Source organism: Mobula birostris, chromosome 15 (assembly GCF_030028105.1).
Source record: "Mobula birostris isolate sMobBir1 chromosome 15, sMobBir1.hap1, whole genome shotgun sequence".
Classification (NCBI taxonomy): Eukaryota; Metazoa; Chordata; class Chondrichthyes; order Myliobatiformes; family Myliobatidae; genus Mobula; species Mobula birostris.
Window position 1 is genome coordinate 46,722,716 of NC_092384.1, and position 23,793 is coordinate 46,746,508.

Consider the following 23,793-nt stretch of genomic DNA (forward strand, 5'->3'; position numbering starts at 1 on the left):
TATGTTTTCTCTATTATTGTGACTTCAACGAATATCAGACCACATTTTATGAGTTATTAATGCAGAAAGCCAGATAATTGCAAAAGGTTCACACACTTTTTCTTGCAACTGTCAATCAATTATCTGGATGATGTAGGAAACTGGACCAGCAAATTTGCGAACTGGGGTCATAGTACACAGCAAGGAAGGTCATCAAATCTTGCAGCTGCATCTGGACCAGCTGGAAAAATGGCAGACGGAATTTATTGCAGACAAGTGTGAGACATTACTCTTTGGGAGGTCACACTGGGCAGGACTTACACAGCTCGTGGTCGGGAGTGCAGGAGAACAGAGGGATCTGGGGATATGGATTCACAAGTCCTTGAAGTGGCTTTACAAGTCATTAAGAGTCGGAAAGAGAGCTTTTGGCACACTGACCTTCATAAATCAGTGTATTGAATATAGTAGTTGGGATGTTACATTGAAGTTGTCTAAGACATTGTTGAGACCTAATTTGGAGTACTATGTCTAGTTCTGGTCACCTACCTACAGGAAAGATATCAATAAGAGTGAAGGAGTACAGAGTAAATTTACAAGGATGTTGCCAGGACTTGAGGACCTGAGTAATACAGAAAGGTTGAATAGTTTAGGACTGCATTCCTTGGAGCATAGGACAATGAGGGGAGATTTGATTCAGGTACACAAATTATGAGGGGTAGATAAGGTAAATGCAAGCAGGCTTTTTCATTGAGGTTGGGTGAAACTAGAACTAAAAGTCATGGGTTAAGGGTGAAAGGTGAAATGATTAAGGCAAACTTCACTCAGGTGGTGGTGAGAGTGTGGAACAAGCTGACAGTAGAAGCGGTGGATTCGTGTTCTATTTCAATATTTAAGAGAAATTTGGGTGGTACATGGATGGGAGGGGTATGATGGGCTATGGTCCAAGAGCAGATCAATGGGACTAGGAAAACTAATAGTTTGGTATGGACAAGATGGGCCAAAGGGCCTGTTTGTGTTGCAGCGTTATCCAACTCTATTGACTCTAGAGTGCTTGAGGAACTCAGGATGGTCAACATCTATGGTGAAATGGGTCTCCATCCAAAAGGTCGACTGTTTGTTTCCGTCCATAGAATCTGCCTGACCTGCTGAGCTCTCCAGCATTGTGCGTGTAATGCCTTCACCACCATTTTCCTGTGCTGCAGCCGTAAGGGATCCTTGGACTTTACAGCAAAGTCCTGCTGTTCCTCAATTCTCTAAGATTCTACCATTCATTAGCCTTATTAACCCTTCCATCATGCATTATTTGGATTAAACTTTAACTGCTACTGCTCAGCCTGTCTTACCAACTATTCAATATCATCTTGTAGACCAAAGTTACTCTTCCCACTATAAACAAATTTGTGAATTTAATCACAACTCTATTCACTTGCAACTATTGTGTACAATGTAAAGACCCAAGCACCAGTCCCTGCGATACACCACTAATCACCATCTTCCAATGTAAAAACAAATCTCCACCATTCTCTCGTTATTTCGGGATCCCATGAGCTCTAAAGTTTTGGACCAGTTTCTCATGTAGCAGTTTGTAAAAGTAACCTTACCCCTCAAAATATTTCCAATTATTTCCCTACTAATGTAGTTAGGCTGACCCACCTGTAAATTACCTGGCTTATTCCTACTGCCTTTCCTGATAAGAACATTACATTCAATGTCTTCCAGTCATCCGGTATCTCACTTGCGGTCTGTCAGGGCTCCAACAATCATCTTTCTTCTCTCAGTAATTTGTGACAAAATTCAATCTATGGTGATTTATCCACTTAAGTGAGCTGACCAATACCTCCTTTCTAAATGGTAATTTAGATTAAATGTGAAAGGCCAAGGGCCCAGTCTTATTCTAATGACAATCAACAGTTGCATCTGCTAACCAGAAAAAAAAATCTAAGTTGCTGGTGAACGCAGCAGGCCAGGCAGCATCTCTAGGAAGAGGTACAGTCGACGTTTCGAGCCGAGACCCTTCATCAGGACTGAAACGTCGACTGTACCTCTGCCTAGAGATGCTGCCTGGCCTGCTGCATTCACCAACAACTTTGATGTGTGTTGCTTGAATTTCCAGCATTTGCAGAATTCCTCGTGTTTGCAAGAAAAAAAATCTACAATTTTTCCCTGTTCTTTAACCAATCTTCTGTGCTATAAAAAGTTACTCCCAACTTCATGTTTATTGTCAATCCTCACAGCCTCCTGAATAAAGTAGTCTGCTGGACCACTTTACTGGACAATTACACAACTGACCTGCTCCATGGGTCAAAAGGGATAGGGATAGCAGACTTCCTTCCCAAAAGACAGGTATCATTTCACAACAATCCAGTTGTTCATAATGAACAATGCTAACTTTTCAAATTCAAGGCTTACTTATCATAAATTCCTTAAATCATGAGGATTGCACATTATGTTCAGATCAAGTATCCAGACCAATGACTAATAGTTAGCTACCCCTCCCAAACCCTGAAAAGAGAAATTCCTGCAATTTCCATATTCTGACAATGTGTCTAAGCTCTGGAAAGAGCAGTATACCCAAAAGGGTTTCAAGCAAGAACAAATGTTGATACTCTAAATTGTTTGTACATTTAATATAATATGGGAATGTTGTATGAAAGAATGCTCATGAATCAGAGCACGAATGTAATGTAAGGTTACTCTGACTGCCCCCGCCCAATAAGTTGCAAATTCAAAGCTGTCAATTCTTCACCCACCATCTGGATAACAATGGACTGGTTAATTAGTTCAACAGTAATAAATCATTTCAAGTTTTGAAATACTATTTTGATACACTTCACAATATTTAGCTACACAATATACAATTAAATATCACATGCTGCAGCAATAAAAGCAAGTTGTTTTGGATGAAATGAATTTCACACATCCAATTGCCCAGTAAAGCTGATGATATTTAAGTAATCATCTACAGCAAACAATACGGCAGTGCAGAATGATGCAAAATACAATTTCTTAGCCACCTTTTTTGAAAAAGGCCTTGTCTGTCCACGCCAACATAACAGCTAGAATAAAATCAGAGGTTACCACAGCTGAAATCACACCATAATTATTCTGATAAGGTCAATTGTGCATTTTATAAACCAGACTATATATATATATATATATATATATATATCTATCTATCGATTTTCATGCACTACTTTAAAGCTTAAAAGGTTTTGGAACCTGTTCCACTTATGTAATGAAAAATGGCAAACTTGTGCACAGTTTCAGAATTTCATGACTGTCAGTTTACTGGTTAGATATTGTCTCAGATAGCTGATGATCAGCACAGTTCCAGAAAACTCTGCCAGTGGATCACTCAATGGTTTCATCATCTGACAACACCAGGAAGAAAACTCAAATAGCTTCCACAAGGAAATTGGACTTGTCGTTTTTCTATCAAAATTGCTAGGGAGTTTAGTGGCACTTTCTCTTTTTCCCTGACAAATTTTGAACTACAGATTTAACTTTGTAATTAAGATGGCTAAAGCAGGTAACATTTATGCTACATACCCTCAGTCCACTCTCTGACTTGATGTCCATAATCGTCAAAACAGTTTCATATAAAATTGCATTACCCACATTTTTGCTTGTTTCTGTGTTTGTTGCAACCTAGGAAATTAAAATACACAGTAAGAATCTCATCGTCCTCAAACTAGCATGCAGTCAGTTGTTCTTTTCAAAATCCAGATTGATCTCATCTTTAAAATTCTTGTTGGATCCATTTCTCAGATCATAATGAATGATCCCTTAAATGTAAATTTTTTGCAGAATTACATCCATTTCTTTTAACATTCAGTACACAGTGCAGATCTATGATACAGACAAAATTTAATTCGTAACACAAGACGGTGTGTTAACTTTAGGGCAGCAAACTTATATTGGCAATACATCCAAAATCCTGAAATAACTATGACAATAATTGTCAGAAGAAAACTGTCCACATTATTTCATGTGTGCACGTAAATACCGGTATATTCAAACAATAAAGCTCAAAGTGACTTCTAGAAAATTGAAAATGACAACCACACTGTAGTTAGCAAGAATCATCTCATTTTCCAACCTTAAAAATTCATGCTATACAGATAACAGAATTGGTCAGAATTAAATTGTATTATCTAGAGAATTTAAAGGCATGTAGAAATACGGTCAGACACCAGACAACTAAAGAGTCTAAAAACAGATCTTCAGTTCTTACATAACTTCACAATATTAGTAATTTGAATGAATGCTCTGTTGTACTCACTTGTGCAAGAATGTCGTTCATAGCTTCACTTGAGTCATCATCATTTCTGCCTAACATTCGTAATAACCGCAATATTCGAACCTAAAATTACAATGTAAAAGCTGCATGAGTGACTTGTTGTGGTTAAAAGAGGGCATGTTAACTGAAATTTTCTGTTATAAAACCTTTTATACTTTCACTGGTGTTGAAAATGCTTCTTTTGTGCTATTTAGCATTATGCTTTCCTTTGCTGTCAACACCACTTTTCAGTTCAGTTTACCAATACACATTACAATTCCACAAATCAGTAACTCCAAGGATTCTATTCCATAATTTTACAGCAGTTACAATTTGTCTCTTTTACAGTTTCAGAATTATTTGCTTATATCCATCCACTGGTCATTTATTCAAAGCCTTTCCAATTTAAAACAAAAAGTTACAAATTTTAGATAATCAGATGAGGTAGCTTCTGTGGACACAAACAGTTGATCTTTCGGCTCAACAACCTCTATTAATGAAGGTCATTAGCCTGAAATTTAAACAAATTTCTTATTTTCCAGAAGCTGCCTGGCTCAAGTATTTTCAACATTTTCTTGTCTCTACTTTGGATTTCCAGCTTTCAGAATATTTGCCTGTTCTCCTTTATCTACTTCTATTTACATATCAAATTCAATCTCAGTCACTGTTGCACATCAAACCCCAACAAGTCACATGCAAAGCAACACAATATCTGTTATTGGTTGTTGACTTAGATAACGCCGTTTTACCAACCAAAGTCTAAATAAACCTAAATATCTTCAGATTTTTTTTGTTTAAGAACTGAGGTTCCTTTCACATCTTATTACACTTTTTTCTACAGAATACCATAAAGAAATTATTTGCTTCTGTTCCATGAGCTAACTATACCACCACTGTATGTCATGTAGCAGACTGAAACTGGAACTTGTTCATTTCCAAAACTCTTCATATTCACCAAGTTATTCCCCGAATCACGTAGCTATAGAAAGCATGGAACAGAGAATTGCAATAACATGGAAATTCCGAAGAATCTCGCCTCATTAGCTTGTTGAAATTTTCACCTTTGTCCAACAATTTCATAACTTGTTCTCCAAATACTGCACTGCAAGTATATTTGAAATGAATACCAATTTCCAACTCAACAGACCACAAGTTCACCTTCTTCACTGTACCCCAATTTCATCTTCCCATTGATACAGGGCACTACTTTGCTTATTAGCCAGCCAAGATTGTCAAGCAATCTAACTCAATTTAAACATTATGCCCCCTGGCTATCCCTACATTTTGAAACAAACTTTTTTTCTTAAAGCAGATTAATTGAGGCCATAATCAATACTCTGAAAACAAAGCAGATATTTCAGTAAACTTTCATTATACAGAATATACTAAATTTCAAGTCGTAAACTCATAAGGACCATGAAATAAAAAGATGCAGAATGTCTGAAATAACAAAATGCTAGAAAATCTCAGGTCAGGTAGCAACTGTGGGAAGAGAAACAAAGTTAACCTTTCAAGTCCTAGATCCTTTGTCAGAACTGGGAAAAGACCTTGGTCGTGAAACATTAATTGCTTCACTTTCCACTTATGCTGCCTGACCTGAGTGTTTTTAGAATTTCTTTTATGCAAATATTACTTAGCTCATTGAGCATAAGACAAAAGCCAATAACTAAAAGGCTTACACTCATTTAAACACCATATTTTTAAACTATAAGGGGTGCATCTTTGCACAGGAATAATTGAGCAAAGCTAAACTATATTCAGCCTTTAGTATCAGATCCATGAACTATAAATAATGACATTTAACTTCCATGGTTAATATAGATAATTCCCAAAATGAAACTTTTAAAAATTCACCAAGGGCATCCTTAAATCCAAGTTTTGTATTTTTAAATTCACCAGCATAATATTGAGACAATTAAAATACAATGCCACAGAATAAAAATGTTCTATCACAATACACAGTTTATTCCTAATGAAGATACAAAATTAATCTTAATGGGTTATTAATCTTGTGTCAAGCTCTTTCATCAGAGAATATATTAATTGTTTCAGGAAGGCCACACTGCATTTATAAATCATGTTGAATTATTCTTCCAAATACAATCAAAGCATACTGTCACCAACAGATAATGGTTTTAATAAACTACCCGGCTGAAGATAAAGACGACATTCAATGACATTGAATTATGTCACTCTCAGTAATATTTAAACAACAAATCTTATTAAATGATTCAAGAAGCACAACAACTGACCTGAAGGAAAGGATCACTAATGCCAGAGACATCATGTTCTGGTGAATAGCCAGACATGATAAGGTTTTTCAGGATCCGAACAAGTTGAGGAACCAACTGAAAAAAATGGATTAAATCTCAGAACTCATTAACAATATAAAATATATTAATGAATATAATACAAAGAAAAACATTAAAATTAAAGCCTTCACAGACAATAGAACCATACTGACATAAACAGGGCCAGGCCAGTGATTTAAAATCTCAGCTAAACGGATAAATGCAATGCAGTTTATGGTTTACATCTTAATTTGTGTAACAAGCAAATCATTCTTCTCTGCATCAGAATACAACTTCTTATAAACATATTTTGATGCATTTATTTGGACATTTTTAACATTTAAGAAAGTGACTTCCATTAATTACACTGGCCTTGAACAAAAAAATCTTTCCAACCATCATGCAGGGTGTAGTTCTCATTTTCAGAATGAAATCTTACCTTTTCATTCTAGAATCATGTAGGATTTGCAACGAGAGGAATAAAAAATTACATACTTGTGAGAATATTGGGAAACATATTGAAAGAAAAAAATCAATTCTAACAAGTAGCAGTCTACGTTTTTTTTCGGAAGATCAAAGTCTACCAAAAAAGCAAAAGCAAACCTATAAGTAACCTTTTCCCAACCATATGAAACAGAATTTCGGACCCCATCTTTAAATATTCAAGAATGCAAGAAATGTGCAGCTAGTTTCATCAATATGACTGATCACAAGAAAATATTAGTGGCAATGGGTTACGATGACCTATCAAGCCTGCCCTGTAATTCAATACAATCATGGCTAAATGTTCCAGGCCTCATCCTCTTCTATATCAGCTTTTGAGCAAATTTTCAGATTTAAAAAAAATTGCTCTCCCTCTTCAATCAGCTCCAATACTGAAGCATCCATGATTCTTAGGGTAGAGAATTCCAGAGATTTGTTAACCTGTGCAAGAAATTTCTATGCATCCCTATTTCAAATGATTCATCTTCTAATGCTGTCCCTTGACTTGGACTCTTTCACAAGTAGCAGCAGCGTTTTATCATCTACTCTATCAAGCCCCTTGGGATCTTGCTCAGAATCAAAGAACCAATTAACTATACAACATAAAAACATGCCCCCTCAGTCCGCCTTGCTCATGCTAACCATGACGCCTTTTTACACTAATTTCACTCGTCCACATTAGACCCTTAGCTCCCTTACAGCTTCCCTACCCAAGTACCTAACCAGGCTTCATAACATTTGAAACATTCAAAATATGTTTCACAAAGAGTTCAGCCCTGTTTCTTCCAAACTCCATAATGAATAGAATCATTCTTGCTAGAGCAAAACTTTCATGCCAAGTCATCCAGGCCACCTAGATTGCCTAACAGAACCAGTTCATTTGCCTGCATGGGGCCCCATCTCTCTCTAAGCTTTTCATATTCCTGTACTTGTCCAGTCGTCTTTCAAATGTTTGAAGTTTAGCTACCTCGATAGCATTCTCTGGCAGCTCATTCCATATACACACCACCCTCTGTGTGAACAACTTGACCCACAAGGCCTCTTTAAATCTTCCCCTACTTGAAACAAACTAATTTGAAAGACAATTCTTGATGGAAATCTGGAAAATATTTTTATGTGAAAGCAATTGACCTCATAGGCTTTTCTCTTCCTAGGTTTCTTTATCTTTTTAATATACAGTGTTAAAACAGGAGTGGTGTGATGTGCTATGTTTTGGAATTGTGTTTGGTGGATTTACTGGACTTTAAAATAATGGGGTTTCACAAGGTATGGGTACAAATGGCAGTGTACAAATGTTCTCTATCAGGGTGTTAGTCACTTACTTCTAAACTTTTCTAAATTTATTAAACATGCTGTTATAATCAGGGAATTTCCATTAGGCACGTTTCATGACAACAATTTCTCCTACAAAACTTCCCAGATAAAATTTAATCTCAAGACAAGGGAACCGAGGGATAAATCAAGAAGCCATATGGAGATAAATCTAAATTCAACAACATGCAAGGGCCAAAGCAAGCAAATATGAGAATGAGAGCGCAATAATGGTGTGCAGATCACTGAAAAAAAATACAGATAAGAATGGACAAAGGAGTGCCAAAATTGATAAATTAGCACTTTTGTTTATGCAGTTAAACAAAAGTACAAAATAACACTCCAATGAACTAAATTGAATCAGGATTGGAGAGGAGGAGTCCCATCCCACTTATTGTCAGATTTTTAAAGCACAATAGTGATGGAGAAAACAACAGTGCAAATCTCCAGTTCTCATTGTTTCTATCTAGGGTATACTCCTAAACAGCAAAGCATTCTAGATTCATGAATCATGTCACTGCACTGGAAAATTTCCACTGTTACTTGGTTATTTAGAGAATACATAAACACCTGCAGATCTTCCACTGTAACATCAGATGTTGGAAAATAAATGGAATGAACCATCAGGAACTGTACACCTCTGTGCACTTTTATGTCAAAGAATCAAAGTACTGCATGAATTTGTGAAGGGTAGGCCATACTAACTAATCTAATTGAAATCTGAGGTCAAAGGTATAATAAGAGAACCCATTGGCTATTATAACACAAATTAGTACGCCAGCAGGCTCCTCAAACCTGCCGTACTATTCATGGCTGATCCATGCTAGCCTCAACTTTGCTGTACTAGTCCTCCATAACCCTCAATCTTTCAAATGTTTACCTATCTCAAACTTGAATATATTTAAGGAAATTGCATCCACCACCCTGGAGAGATGGCAGAAAATACCAGATTAAATACACCATTTGGAAGGCATTTAGAGAAATTCTGCATTATGCATAGAACCAGCAATAATCCCACATCATGGAAAATGGTTGAGCTGATGCAGTATTAGATTTACACTACTTATACCACTTAGTGTTGCGACCAGAAAGTTCCACTTTTGTCTTATCCAACCACAAGAGACCTTCTTTCACATCTTTACAGTATCTTCTAAGTGACACTTCACAAAGTCCTTAGGGGCAAGGGTGTGCTTTTTTTTTGAGCTAGAGCTTTGTCCATGCTTCTCTTCCATAAATAACTTTTTTGTCTAAGGCCTCAAGAGATTGTGCAGCCAGGAGCTTCACTTCCAGTTGCAGCAACTGACTTCTGCAGCTCTCTTTTAAGTACCATTCTCCTCCTGCGACTGAGTTTAGAGGGGTGGACTGACCGAGGCAGTGTGTGTGGTTTCATATTTTTTCCACTTTTTCCATGATGGACTGCACTGAGCTCTGAGGTAGGTTCAGTGCCTTTGAGATAGTCTTGTCTTGAATGCTCTTTTATCTTCATTTTGGTTTGGTCTGTTGAAAATCTAGCATACTGTTGGACCTTATGGGGGGCAGGGGGGGATATTTATTCTTATGATTGAAAGCAGGTGATCTTCTAATTTTCTACATCAACAAGTTGGGTGAGTGGTAAGGTAATACAGTAAATTCAGAAAGTTAGCATAGTAAATTACAAAGAGGAAAATACTTTTTCAGCCTCAATTTTGGTTTTTAATGTTTCGTAAATTGTTGACAAGTGTTAGATTTGACATGATGCACAATGCTTTGTAGACTAGCTCAGAAAATCCTAGTTCAATATAGTAGGTTCAATTCCTGCTGCTGCCTGTTAAGGAGTTTGTCCTTCTCCCTGTGACCGCGTGGGTTGCCTCCAGGTACTCCAATTTCCTCCCACAGTCCAAAGACTGTGGTATGTTAATTGGTAATTATAAATTGTAATTAGGCTAGGACTGAATTGGGGGATTGCTGGGTGGTATAGCTCAAAGACCAAGCAAGCAAGCATTCAATATAAACTTTGCCCAGGTTGAAGTAAGCCTTTGGAGGTGGTGGTAAACCACGCATTTAAACTGCAGAACTTCTTGTTAAGGTGCTCTACGGTGCTTTGGGTAGGAAATTGAAGGATTTGGACCCAGCAACAATGAAACATGGATGAAATACTTTCAAGTCAGGTTGTTATGTATCTTGGGGGAAATATGCAAATAGCAGTGGTTGCAACTTTCTCAGTGAGAAGTCTCTGCTTTGCGAGAGGCTATTGAAATGGCATGGGCAATTACAGGAGTGTATGGCTAGATGGCATGCCAGTGGTGGTGGTGGCAATTAATGTGGTGGATGAGGCGCCAATCAAAGGGACTGATTTGTCCAGAATAGTCTTTCATTGGAAGTGCATCCATCCCAGAAAATGGGAGGCATAATTACACTGATGGATCAGCAACATCCCAAAATAAATAATAAGTAAATGATCTTAAAATAAAAGTATTTGATAACAGTTTGTAGGGAATTGAAATTCCATTAGACTGTAAGACATGGGAGCAGAAATAGGCCATTCAACCCATCATATCTGCTCTGCCATTACACCATGGCTGATTTATTAACCCTCTTAACCTCATTTTTCTGCCTTCTCTCCATAGCCTTTGACACTCTGATTAATCAAGAACCTAGAGACCGCCACGTTAAATATACCCAAGGACTTGGCCTGCACAGCCATTTGTAGCAATGAATTCCACAGGTTCATCACTCTAGCTCAAGAAACTCCTCATCTCTGTTCTAAATACCAATCTATTCTGAGACTGTGCCCTCTGGTCCTCGACTCTGCTACTATAGGAAACATCCTCTCCACATGCACTTTATCTAGGCCTTTTAACATTCAATTGTTTTCAATGAGATCCACCTCCCCCACCTCCCCCCCCCCCATTCATCGAAACTCAAGCACGTACAGGCTTAAAGGCATCAAACACCCTTTCATTCTTGGGATCATTCTTGTGAATTTCCTCTGGACCCTCTCCAATGTCAGCATGTTTTCTTAGGCCCAATTGCTTACAATGCTCTAAATGCAGTCTGACCAATGCCTAATAAAGCCTAAGCATTACATCCTTGCTTTTCTATTCTAGTCCTCTTGAAATGAATGCACACATTGCATTTGCCTTCCTTACCACTGATTAAACATGCAAGTTAACCTTCAGGGAATTCTGCACAAGGATTCTCAAGTCCCTTTGTACCTCCGATTTTTGAATTCTCTCATTTACAATAATCCACTCTTTTTTTCATCCTTCTGCCAAAATGCATGACCATGTACATCATATTTAATCTGCCACCTATTCTCCCAATCGAAGTTCTTCTTGCAGACATCTTGCTTCCTCAGCACTACCTATCCCTCCATCTAGTTTCGTATCATCCTCAAAATTGGAAATAAAACCATCAATTCCTCCATTCAAATCATCGACAAATAATGTGAAAAGTCGTCCCAACACCGACCACTGTAGAAAACCGCTATTCATCGGCAGCTAACCACAAAAGGCTCCTTTATTCTTTGCTTCCTGCCAGTCAGAAAATCTATCCATGCTGGTACCTTTCACTTAATATCATGGCGTCTTATCTTGTTAAGCAGCCTCATGTACAGTACATTGTCAAATGTCTTCTGAAAATCCAGTAAACTACATCCTTTCCTTTGTCTATCCTGTTATTTCCACAAAGAATTCCAACAGATTTGTCAGGCAAGATTTCCCTTTAAGGAAACCATGCTGATTTTAGCCTATTTTGTCATGTGCCTTCGAGTACTGTATCCCCAAACCTCATCCTTACTAATAGACTATAACATCTTTCCAACCAACTGAAGTCACTCTAACTGGCGTATAATTTCCTTTCTTCCGTCTCCCTCCCTCTAAAAGACTGGAGCGCCTTTTGTAATTTTCCAGCTCTCTGTAACTATTCCAGAATCTAGTGATTCTTGAAAGATCCTTCCTAATGCCTCCATAATCTCTTCAGCTACAGTACGTCTTTCAGAAACCTGGGGAAGAGTCCATCTAGTCCAGGGGACTTGGCTACCTTCATATTTGCAGCCTCCCAAGCACCTTCTCCTTAATAATAGCAACAACACTCACTTCTGCCCCAACACACTTGCATTTCTGGCATTCTGTTAGTGTCTTCCATAGTGAAGACTGACACAAAATATTTATTCAGTTTGTCCACTATTTCTTTGTCTCCCATTACTACCTCTACAGCATCATTTTCCAGCAGTCAAGTATCCACTCTCAATACTTTTACTCTATATTTCTGAAAAACCTTTAATATCTGTTTATATTATTGTTCATCTTAACTTCATATTTCACCTTTTCTCTCTTTCTGGCTTTTTTTTTTTAGTTACTTTGTTTGTTTTTAAAAGCTTCCAAATCCTCTACTTTCCCATTAGTTTTTGCTACATAATACACCCTCTCTTTTGCTTTTATGCTGTCTTTGACTTCACTTGTCAGTCAACAGTTGCCTCATCAACAATCCTATAGCGTACTTCATCTTTGGGATGTATCTTTTCTGTGCCTTCCAAATTGCTCCAGAAACTATTGCCATTGCTGTTCTGCTGTCATGCCTGCTAATATCCCCTTCCAATCCACTTTGGCTAGCTCCTCTCACATGCCTCTGTAGTTCCCTTTACTCCACCAATACATTTGACTTTAGCTTCTCCATTTCAAATTGCAGGATGAATTCTATCATATGATCACTGCCTCCTAAAGGTTCCTTTACCTTGAAGTCCCTAATCAAATCTGGTTAATTGCACAACACACAACCCAGAATTACCTTTCCCCTCGTGGGTTTGACCACAGCTGTTCTAAAAAAAAAATTAATAGGCATTGTACAAACTCCGCCTCTTGGGGTTCAGCACAAAACTGATTTTCCCCAATCTACCTGTATATTGAAATTCCCCATGACTATCACAATATTGCTCTTTTTACATGCCTTTTGAATCTCTCATTCTAATTTATAGCCCACATACTCTTCAGAGGCCTGTATCTAATTCAGGGAGTGGTTACTTTTATAGTTTCTTAACTTAACAAAAAGGATTCTACATCTTCCAATCCATATTCAACCCATATTGTAATAATTAAGCATTTTAATTTCACAACCATAAACTATTTGGTAACTTAAAATTTGACCTTGCATGTATACTTCTAGGTGCAATTTATTGGTTTGTACTAAACGATCAATGAATTCAACTTGCAGTGAATGACATTTTAGCCAGAGTGCAAGCTTGTACAGCAGTATAATGCGTAATTATTTGTTAATGCACTGTATAATTAAATCTTCAACCACTTCTGCAAAAGTGTTCAATCATATTAAAAACCAAATTAAAAAGAATGAGGAACACAGAAATATGGTAACTTACTTTCCTGAAGTGTGCCAACATGTCAGGACTTCGTTCACACATTTCAGTGAGAAGTACAACCGATGTGTGAAGGACACCTGGGATAAGGAAGAATAAATATTATAGCACAAAATGAGTTTACAATTAGTAGTTGTGAATGTATTGTGGATTAAATATAACCACATTGCAGAAACGTTCAATTTTTTTAAATATAAAGTTTTGTCCAGTTTCTTTCTTCCTCATGTAGGTCTTTTTTTATTACTTTTCAAATAATGGAGTCATTATTCAAAGGAATACTTTTTTTCTTTCAGGCACCAAATCTGCAAAAGCCTTATGCTGCCCAGTTGGATAGATAACATCTATTTATTTTGCACTACAAATTTACATTATTTTTAATTTCAGCACCACTATAATAGTTGAGTACTACATTACAGGTCCTCTAGGCCCTGAAACGATTCCAATGAGACAATAACATTAAATTGCATTAAAGAGGAGCACAGGTAACCATCACCTCTATGGAATCCCACCTATTAAAATCTACTTTTAAATTCCTTATTAAGAGTCAAATATCCAACATTTCTGTGATTCCTAGGTTGTGTTATGTTTACTTTACTTTCACACAGTACATCAAACAAGAAACAGCTGGATTTATATAAGCAATAGCAATTAGCAATATATCTGGAAAATAAGACATGTACAGGAAACAAAAACATTGTCATTGCCTATAAGGTTTTTAGGTGCAATGCTACTCATGGATTAGAGAAGGTAGAACATAGAACAGTCCCTCTGACCCACAATGTTGTGCCGAACCAATTAAATTAATCAAATGGCTAACTAATCCCTTCTGCCTATATCCTTCATTTCCCTCATTAATATAACTATCTAAACATCTCTTAGAAGTCCTAATATCTCTGCCTCTCCCACAGATATTGTTAAAACAGAAAAATCTTGCATCTCTTTTCCTCTTGCTGCTACTCACATTGCAGGGTAAAGACAATCAGAGCTAATGTTGCAATCTTGGAGAGCAATTGCAATGGATGTCAAGAAGGGAATGTCAAGAAATTAATCAAGAAGTAGTGGTGGAAGGGGAGGGATCAGCATACAGAGAAGAGATCAGAAATTTTCAAGCAAGAGAACAAGCTTTCCTACAGAGGGTGATGGTTATGCAAAATTATCTGTCAGAGGAACTGGTAGAGGAAAGTATAATTACAGTGCTTAAAGCCATTTGGAGATGCGCTTGAATCAGAAAGCAGTAGAATGAAACAGGCCTAATGCAGGAATATAGGACTAGTACAGATAGGCATCACAGTTGACGAGGACAAGTTTGCCGAAAAAAGTGTTTCTGTGCCCCACAACTCAAAACCAACTAAGGAGACATCTCCTAAGCTCTGATATGACATGACTGGTCAAAATGGCCAAAGTTACAAATCTTCTATTTCTTATTAGCATGCAATAAATCAAAATAATATATAGTAGTGCTATAAAGTTTGTGAACTCTGCAGAATTTTTCTATTTCTGCATAAATATGACCTAAAATATGATCAGATCTTCACCCAAATCCTAAAACTAGATAGAGAACCTAATTAAATTTTTAAAAATATATACTTGTTTATTAATTATTGAGAAAAATTATCCACTATTAGATGTATTTGTTGGGAAAAGTATGTGAACCTCTGGGGTAATGCCTTCTACAAAAGCTATTTGGACCCAGGAGTTCCACTCAATGAAATGAGATTGGAGGTGTAGGTTGTAGAGGTGATCTGCCCTATATAAAAAAAGACACAAAATCAGGTTAATGACAGAGCCTGCTCTTCTCAAGAAAGATCCGTTTTTTATGCACGGTACCTCAATCAAAACAATTTTCAGAAGACCTTTAAAAAAAAAAAATTGTAGGGATGCATGCAGCTGGAAAAGGCTACAACAGCATTTCTAAAGACCTGAGTGTTCATCAGTCCACAGTAAGAGAAATTGTCTACAAATGGAGGAAACTCAGTACCGCTGCTACTCTCCCTAGGAGTGGGCATCCTGCAAAGAGCAAGAGCACAACATGCAATGCGAAAGGAGGTGAAAAGGAACCCAAGGGTAATAGAGAAAGACCTGCAGAGATCTCTAGAACTTGCTAAAGTCTTTGTTTATGTGCCCACTACAAGAAAAACACTGAACAAGAATGGTGTTCATGGAAGGAAACCGGAGGAAACCACTGCTCTCTAAAAAAACATTGCTGCACATCACAGGTTTGCAAAAGACCACCAGGATGTTCTTCAAATCTTCTGGCACATTGTTCTGTTGTTGGATGAGACAAAAGTTGAACTTTTTGGCAGAAATACACATTGCTTTGTTTGGAGGAAAAAGGGCACTGCACACCACCAAAACCTCATCCTAACTGTGAAACATGGTGGAAGGAGCATTACGGTTTGGGGCTGCTTTAGGGCCTGGACAGCTTGCAGTAGTTCAGGGAACAGTGAATTCAAAAATTGTATAAAGAAGAATGTCCATCAACTGAAGCTTAATGGAAGTTGAATAACGCAACAGGGCAATGATCCTAAAGACAGAGTAAATTAACAACAGAATGGTTTAAAAAGAAGAAAATTTGTGTTTTGGAATGGCCGAGTCAAAGACCTGATCTTAATCCTACAGAAATGTTGTGAAAAGACCTGAAGCAAGCAGTTCATGCAAAGAAGCCCACCAACATTCCAGAATTGAAGCAGTTTCGTAAGGAGGAATGGCCTAAAACTCCTCCAAGCTGATGTACAGAACTGATCAAGTTACAAAAGTTTGAAGTTATTGCTATACAATGGGGTTAGACCAGCTACTGAGAGCAAAGGCTCACATTCCTTTTCCAACAAATACATGTAATACTGGATTATTTTTCTCAATAAATAAATGAACAAGTTTATTTATTTGTGTTATTTATTTAACAGGGCTCTCTCGCTAGTTTTGTGACGTGTGAAGATCCCAGGATTCCCATAATTCAGGACATTTACAAAGATAGGTATGAAAAGAAAGGCCCGAAGGATCATTGGGGACCCGAGTCACTCCAATCACAATCTATTCCAGCCGCTACCATCCGGGAAACGGCATCACAGCATAAAAGCCAGGACCAACAGGCTCCGGGACAGCTTCTTCCACCAAGCCATCAGACTGATTAACTCACGTTGATTTAAGCGTATTTCTATGTTACAATGACTGCACTATTTATTATAAATTACTGCCTGGGCAGGGTGAAAAGCATTATCAAGAATGCATCTCACCCTAACCATAGACATTTTACTCTCCTCCCATCCGGTAGGAGCTACAGGAGCCTCCGCTTCTTCCTTGAGGCTGTGACCCTGCTGAACCTCACATCACAGCACTAAGCAGTATTGCACCCATACTATACCGTCTCAGTACTTTTATATTTGTGTGCTATAGCACTTACTTTTTATTCACAGTTGTTTTGTAAATAACACTATTCTTTGCATTTCTGGTCAGATGCTAACTACATTTCATTGGCTTTGTATCTGTACTCAGCACAATGACAATAAAGTTGAATCTAATCTAATGATTGCACATTTAGACGGAGACATAAAAAAGATTTTTACTCCATGTATGTGAAGAATGTAAGAAATAAAGTCAATTTAATTCAGAATCTGATCACATTTTAGGTCATATTTATGCAGAAATAGAGAAAATTCTACGAACTTTCTAGCACCACTGTACATGTTAATGTGACTACTCTGAGAGCATACAACAGAGGTAACTTCATTAGCAGCAACTCAGATTTTAATTACATATTTACTAAATCAAATGGCACTATATGACAAGCAAACAACTTTCAACCATTAATATAATTTACTACATAACAACATGTTTAAAGTGGAAAATTTACCATGATTTTTTTCATTCAGCAGATTTTTCGTAGCTGGCAGAAACATTTCCATGAGTTCAGGCACTTTCCTAATTACATGCACTGCACATAATGCTGCCTGAAAAAAGAATGTAAATAATCTAAAACAATGCAAACATTTTAAATATAAACAAACTGGTTCACACACAACTTGCTGTAGATAGTTAAGCAATTATATTGCATTTATTTAATTACTGCAATACACCTTTCAAAAGGTCTCCTATGTCTTATGGTGTTATTAATCAGGGCATCAAAGGTTACGGGGAGAAGGCAGGAGAATGGGGTAAAGGATTTTAAAAAATCAGCCATGATAGAATGGCAGAGTAGACTCAATGGGTCAAATAGATTAATTCTGTCCTATACCATGGTCTGAACGTATCCTTAAAAAAACACATGAATACATAAATCTTAATAAATTGTTTCCTTTCTTGCTGGCTATCTGTACTTTCTTGCTAATGCCATCTTGGACAATGTCTCCCATCCACTACATAATGTACTGGTTGGGCACAGTACATTCAGCCAGAGACTCATTCCACCGAGATGCAACACAGAGCGTCATAGGTCATTCCTGCCTGTGGCCATCAAACTTTACAACTCCTCCCTTGGAGGGTCAGACACCCTGAGCCAATAGGCTGGTCCTGGACTTAATTCCTGGCATAATTTACATATTACTATTTAAATATTTATGGTTTTATTACTATTTAATTATTTATGGTGCAACTGTAATGAAAACCAATTTCCCCTGGGATCAATAAAGTGTGACTATGACTGCTACTTACATTGAAGGGTGGCAGGAATCAGAGCCACAACCTGCAATCTGGAATTCAGCAGAAAAAATAAAGCCGACATCAAGGAGAGAACATGGGTTAATCCTCTTGGAAAACAGGCACAAGCTCGGATGGAAAGCATGCACAGGGCCGACCAGATTCAAACTCGGGGCCACTTGCCTCAAAACCTGGTACGAATGCCACTATACTTTTGAAACAGTAATAATGGGCCAAAATGCTGGCTGTACCAGTTGATAAATCCAGGGAACCAAAATATTCATTATGAAAACTAGGATGGGTAATAAAAAGATTGAAAAAGAAAACTAGGATGGGTTACAGCAAAAGAACAATTAGGCCTGGAGATGGGGGTGCGAAGGCTGCACGGGATGGACACCAAGGGACCAGGAAGGAGGTAAAAGGTAGAAGTAACATTTAGGTGCAGATCAAAATTTAATTAGTTAATAGTTTAGAGAATTTGCACATGTTTCTGGTTTGCATGATGTAACTATGAAATGGCACAGTAATAGGCTTTGAGAACATCAGCTTTTTAACCACATGACATGGATGAACATTGATGGTTTAATTGCTAAATTTGCTTATGATACAAAGATAATAGGAATTGATTATGAAGTGGATATAAAACAATATAGATAGATAAAATGAATGAGCAAGTGATCCTGAAAATGATGTTGGAAAATATGAAGAGATTACAGTGCTTGAGATGCAGAATAATCTGGGTGGGCCAGTGCACACAAAGGCTAGGAAGCAGACAGCACATAATTGTAAGACCGCAAGACACAGGAGGAGAATTAGGCCATTCTGCCCAGTCTGGTCCACCATTCAGTCATGGCTGATTTATTTTCCCCCTCAGCCCTATTCTCCTACCTTTGTTGCCCTTACTAATCAAGAAACAATTTAAACATACCCAATGACTTCACAGCAATAAATTCCACAGATTCACCGCCTTCTGGCTAAAGAAATTCCTCATTTGTTCAAAAGGGACATCCTTCTGTCCCCAGGCTGTGCCCTAAACTCACCCACTATTGGAAATATCGTCTCCATGTCCACTAGGCCTTTCAGTTTTCAGTAGGTTTCAAAGTGAACCACCCTAATACTTTTAAACTCCAGCCATCAAATATACAATAATGCTTTCATTCCTTTGATCATTCTCGTAAACCTCCTCTGGACATTCCCCAATGCCAACACATCTTTCGTTGGACAGAGGCCTGAAACTGCTCATAATATTCTAAATGTCATCTGACCAATGCCTTATAGTGCCTCAGCATTACATCTTTGTTTTTATAATAGTTCTCTCAAAATGAATGTTAACATTGCATTGGCCTTATTAAGATCAACTCAACCTACTAGCCAACTTTTAGAAAATCGTGCACTAGGACTCCGAAGTCCCTTTGCATCACCAGACCTGTATGAATTTGCTCCCAGTTTAGAAAATAGTCTGTTTTTATTCCTTCTGCCAAAGTCTATGATCAAATGCTTTCCAACAATATCCCATTTGCCACTTCTTTGCCTACTTCTCCAAATCTACTATTAAGTAACAATGTAGTGAGGTCATATTCCGCTTAGACTAAATTACCCACACCCGGACCATAGTCCTCCATATCAGACTGAAGGTACAGATCCCATAGCATCAGGTCAGGTACACTTACTACCCTACAACCATCTGGCTCCAGAACTGGCCTGGATCACTTCAATCACACTACTCTGAACTGGTTCGATGGCCAACATTCTTCTTTTTAAGGACTCTTCACAACTCATGTTCTGAGTATTAATTTTTATTTGCACAGTCTGTCTTTCTGCACGAGTTGTTTATCAGCTTGTCTGTTTATGTATAGTTTTTCGTAAAATTTACAGTGTTTCCTTTTCTTGTAAATACCCGCAAAAAAAATCTCAAGGTAGCAAATGATAACATAGGAACTTTGATAATAAATTTACTTTGAACTATGCTCTTAACCTTGCTATTCATGGGCAAAAAAATTGCCAAGCTTCCTCATTGTCCTTTTTACTAATAACTGATATTTTCTGGCATTTGTTACTTCCATCTTTATGCCAATCAAGTAGCTATGTTTGCATTTATATGGGACAACCCACAGATTGATTAAAGAATGTTTGCATAAATTAAGTTTTTTTTTAAAAAGTAATTAAAATCTGTTTCAGAGCTAACACTGCAGTAAGAACCAAAAATTGTTACCTTTTTCCTTAAGTAGGAGTTGGATGTCTTTAGCAGTTTTTCCACTTCTCCTGCAAGATCTCTACACATCTCTGATGATCCCATGCAGCCAAGTGTGCAGAGTGCCAGACCTTGGACATACTGAGTACTATGATTCAAGTCACTGCATAACAAAATTAAAATTAAATGGTTCAATTGTAGAATTATGAGTCAGTTGAACTTAATACTCCGGTTATTCTTTCCTTTCATTTGTATGGAAAATTGCAGCTTTCAAATAGCAAATACACAGACATATACTTAACATTATATACCAAATTTAACTGTATAAAAGTCAGTACTCACTTTTTAATACAATTTGTCATGAGCAAGTGGACATCTTGCCTCTCATCGAGCAGCAACATTGCACCTAGATAACCAATCCGCTTGTCTGTAAATTTCTGTGAGGCTATCAGTTTTAGGCACTCCAACTGCAATAAACAAAATATTGCTCAATACACATCTCAAATAAATTTATCATTAAAAGGAAACTTAACTGTTTAAGCAACACACATCAAAGTTACTGGTGAATGCAGCAGGCCAGGCAGCATCTCTAGGAAGAGGTATAGTCGACGTTTCAGGCCGAGACCCTTCGTCGGGACTAACTGAAGGAAGAGTTAGTAAGAGATTTGGAAGTGGGAGGGGGAGGGGGAGATCCAGAATGATAGGAGAAGACAGGAGGGGGAGGGATGGAGCCAAGAGCTGGACAGGTGACTGTTTAAGTTACTTTACCAAATTCCAGCAAAACTAAAAATTTTAGGCCCCAGACTCTGCAATCCAACAACTGAAATGTTGATTACAAATGAACTTGTTTTTATAAACTGCAGTACACCAGAAAGTCTTTCCCCAGTATTAAGGGCCTGGACAGAGAGGAATATTTGAAATGTAATAATACAAGAAATTGGAGCCAGTAGAGACTGCTCTGCCATTATATAAGATCATGGCTGATATGGCCATGAACTCAGGTTCACCTACCTGCCTTTTCCCAAAACCCTTGTTATAAAAAAATCTTTTGTCTTAAATATATTTAATAAGATAGCCTGTTTCCCTGGACAAAGAACTCCACAGATTCACTATTCTCATCTCAATCCTAAATCTGTTCCCCAACTCTTGAGGCTATGACCCTTGGTTCTGGTCTCACTGGTGGAAAACAACTTTGTCTCTATCTTTCCTATTCCTTTTATAATTTTATATATTTAAGATACCCTCTCATTCTTCTGAATTCCAGGGAGTATTGTCCTACAGGACTATTTCTCCTCAAAAGCTAACCCGCTCATCTTTGGAATCAACCTGGTGAACCTCCTCTGTACTGCCTCCAAAGCCACTATAGCATTCCTCAAGTAAGGAGACGAGAACTGAGTGCAGTACTCCAGGTACAAATGTGTCAGAATCCTGTACAGTTGCAGCATAACCTCCTGCTCTTAAGTTCAAACCTTCCAGCAATGAAGGCCACATTCCATTTGCTTCTTAGTAACCTGTTGCACCTGCAAAAAAAACCTTTTATATTTCGTGAACATGCATTCACAAGTCCCTCTGCATGACAACATGCTGCAATCTTTCACCGTTTAAATAACAATCTGATCTATTGTTTCTCTCCAAAGTGGAATACCTAGCATTTACCAATGTTGTACTCCCATCTGCCAGACCCTTAGTCATTCGCTTATCTACATCTCTCTGCAGACTGTGCATCCACTGCATAATTTGCCAACCAGAAACACACATTTATCCCAACTCTCTGCCTTCTATTGGATAACTAATCCAATGTGCTAATACATTACTCAGCTCCACACATTCTTATCTCATGGGCAAGTCTTATGCTACACCTTATTGAACATTTTCTGGAAATTCACCTGTTCCCTTCTATCTACCGCATGCATTATATCCTCAAAGAACTCCAATAAGTTTGCCAAATGGTACCCGTCCTTCATGAATCCTTACTGTGTCTGCCCGTTATCAAATTTCTCACTATTACTTTAGTTACCCAAATCTGGCTCTTGCCACCTTTACTGTCCTTGTTTTAACTGAAATATACTTTTGTTGAACACTGAAAAAATCTCTTTGAAAGTCTTCCTCAATACGTCCACAATATAGCCTGTGTTCCCAGTAAATGCAAGCCAGTTCCTGTCATTCTGTTGGAATATCCCTCGTTCGGGCATAATACACTGGTTTTAGTTCCAACTATTGCACCATCTATTTGCATGAAAAAAAAACTTTCAGAAAGCAGTAAGCAAAACATTTTTTTAAATAGAAGAGAAACATACTTAAAACTTATGAATGTTTCCCCATGAGATTTCTCCTCTTCACGTTCCAGATTTGCAAGGCTATATTTCACTAGTTAACAGATTAAATGCCATTTTTTTAGCACTAAAACCCATCTATTATCAACATGCAGGTAACCCAAATCCTAAAATGGGTCTCCAAACATGAAACATAAGAAAGGGATAGGAGTTTTTCAATTCCATACCTGAAAATAATCTATACAATTAGTATCAATCCAGTATTTATGCCATGTACATTCCTGCAGCTACCCTGGCCTGTATCTCTCTCTTTTAAAAGAAGTTTTAAACATTTAATTAACAGTGACATTTCATAAATCTAGAAGAGCAATTTAAAGATCAACACAAGTAGAAAACTGTTTACTCAAATGTTCACTGCTTACTAATCAGAACAAAATATTTGATAAACTAATAGAACCACATCCTCTCTTTTTCAAAGTACCCTGGATTACCTGTCCAAAGTGTGCAGGATATCCTAGCATATGCATGTACAATAGTTTTGCCACATTTCGACATCGGTAGGTGTTATCTTCTTCTCTGAATGAAGAACGAATTGAAGCACATTCCTTCTGTATCATTTCTCGTTCCTCAGCCTGAGTCCGGGCTGTCCGGATAGTCCGGATTAGCTCCCTCAACCTGATGGGGGCTGGCATCCTCTGGGGTTTAAAAAAACAGATACAGCATATAATAATTTTTTTTGTTGATTCAAACCACTTAAACCAGATAAGTAAGCTTTTAAAATAGTACACCAAGCTGAATGCCAGATACTTGGGACAATTTAAAACATTCATGGAAGCTCAACAAGGCTTCATTATTAAAGTTGCTTGACAAGAATGCATTCAGTGGCAGTCAAAACTTAATAACATTTGTACACAAATCTACCTGCATCCAAATATCTACAATACAATACAAAAAATTACACCTTTCATTTACTGAAACTGCATAACTCAGGAAAACATCTTTGA

General features: G+C 37.6%; 1 protein-coding gene and 1 non-coding gene across 3 annotated transcripts in view; both read right to left on the bottom strand.

Moving 5' to 3' along the window:
* ap1g1 (adaptor related protein complex 1 subunit gamma 1) overlaps window positions 1-23,793 on the bottom strand; it is an 89,613-nt gene that overhangs the window by 47,007 nt on the left and 18,813 nt on the right. For both annotated transcript variants that reach the window (XM_072279714.1, XM_072279713.1), the window contains exons 2-9: window positions 23,281-23,484; window positions 20,859-20,983; window positions 20,538-20,679; window positions 17,544-17,640; window positions 13,697-13,773; window positions 6,511-6,606; window positions 4,262-4,342; window positions 3,529-3,627 (exon numbers count right to left, since the gene is read on the bottom strand). In XM_072279714.1, coding sequence (XP_072135815.1) covers window positions 3,529-3,627; window positions 4,262-4,342; window positions 6,511-6,606; window positions 13,697-13,773; window positions 17,544-17,640; window positions 20,538-20,679; window positions 20,859-20,983; window positions 23,281-23,481 — 918 coding nt within the window. In that variant the 5' untranslated portion in view covers window positions 23,482-23,484. The remainder of the gene's footprint in view (window positions 1-3,528; window positions 3,628-4,261; window positions 4,343-6,510; window positions 6,607-13,696; window positions 13,774-17,543; window positions 17,641-20,537; window positions 20,680-20,858; window positions 20,984-23,280; window positions 23,485-23,793) is intronic.
* On the bottom strand, window positions 3,275-3,361 carry LOC140210792 (small nucleolar RNA SNORD71). The gene has a single exon (XR_011889294.1). It is a non-coding gene; the product is annotated as a small nucleolar RNA SNORD71 (small nucleolar RNA).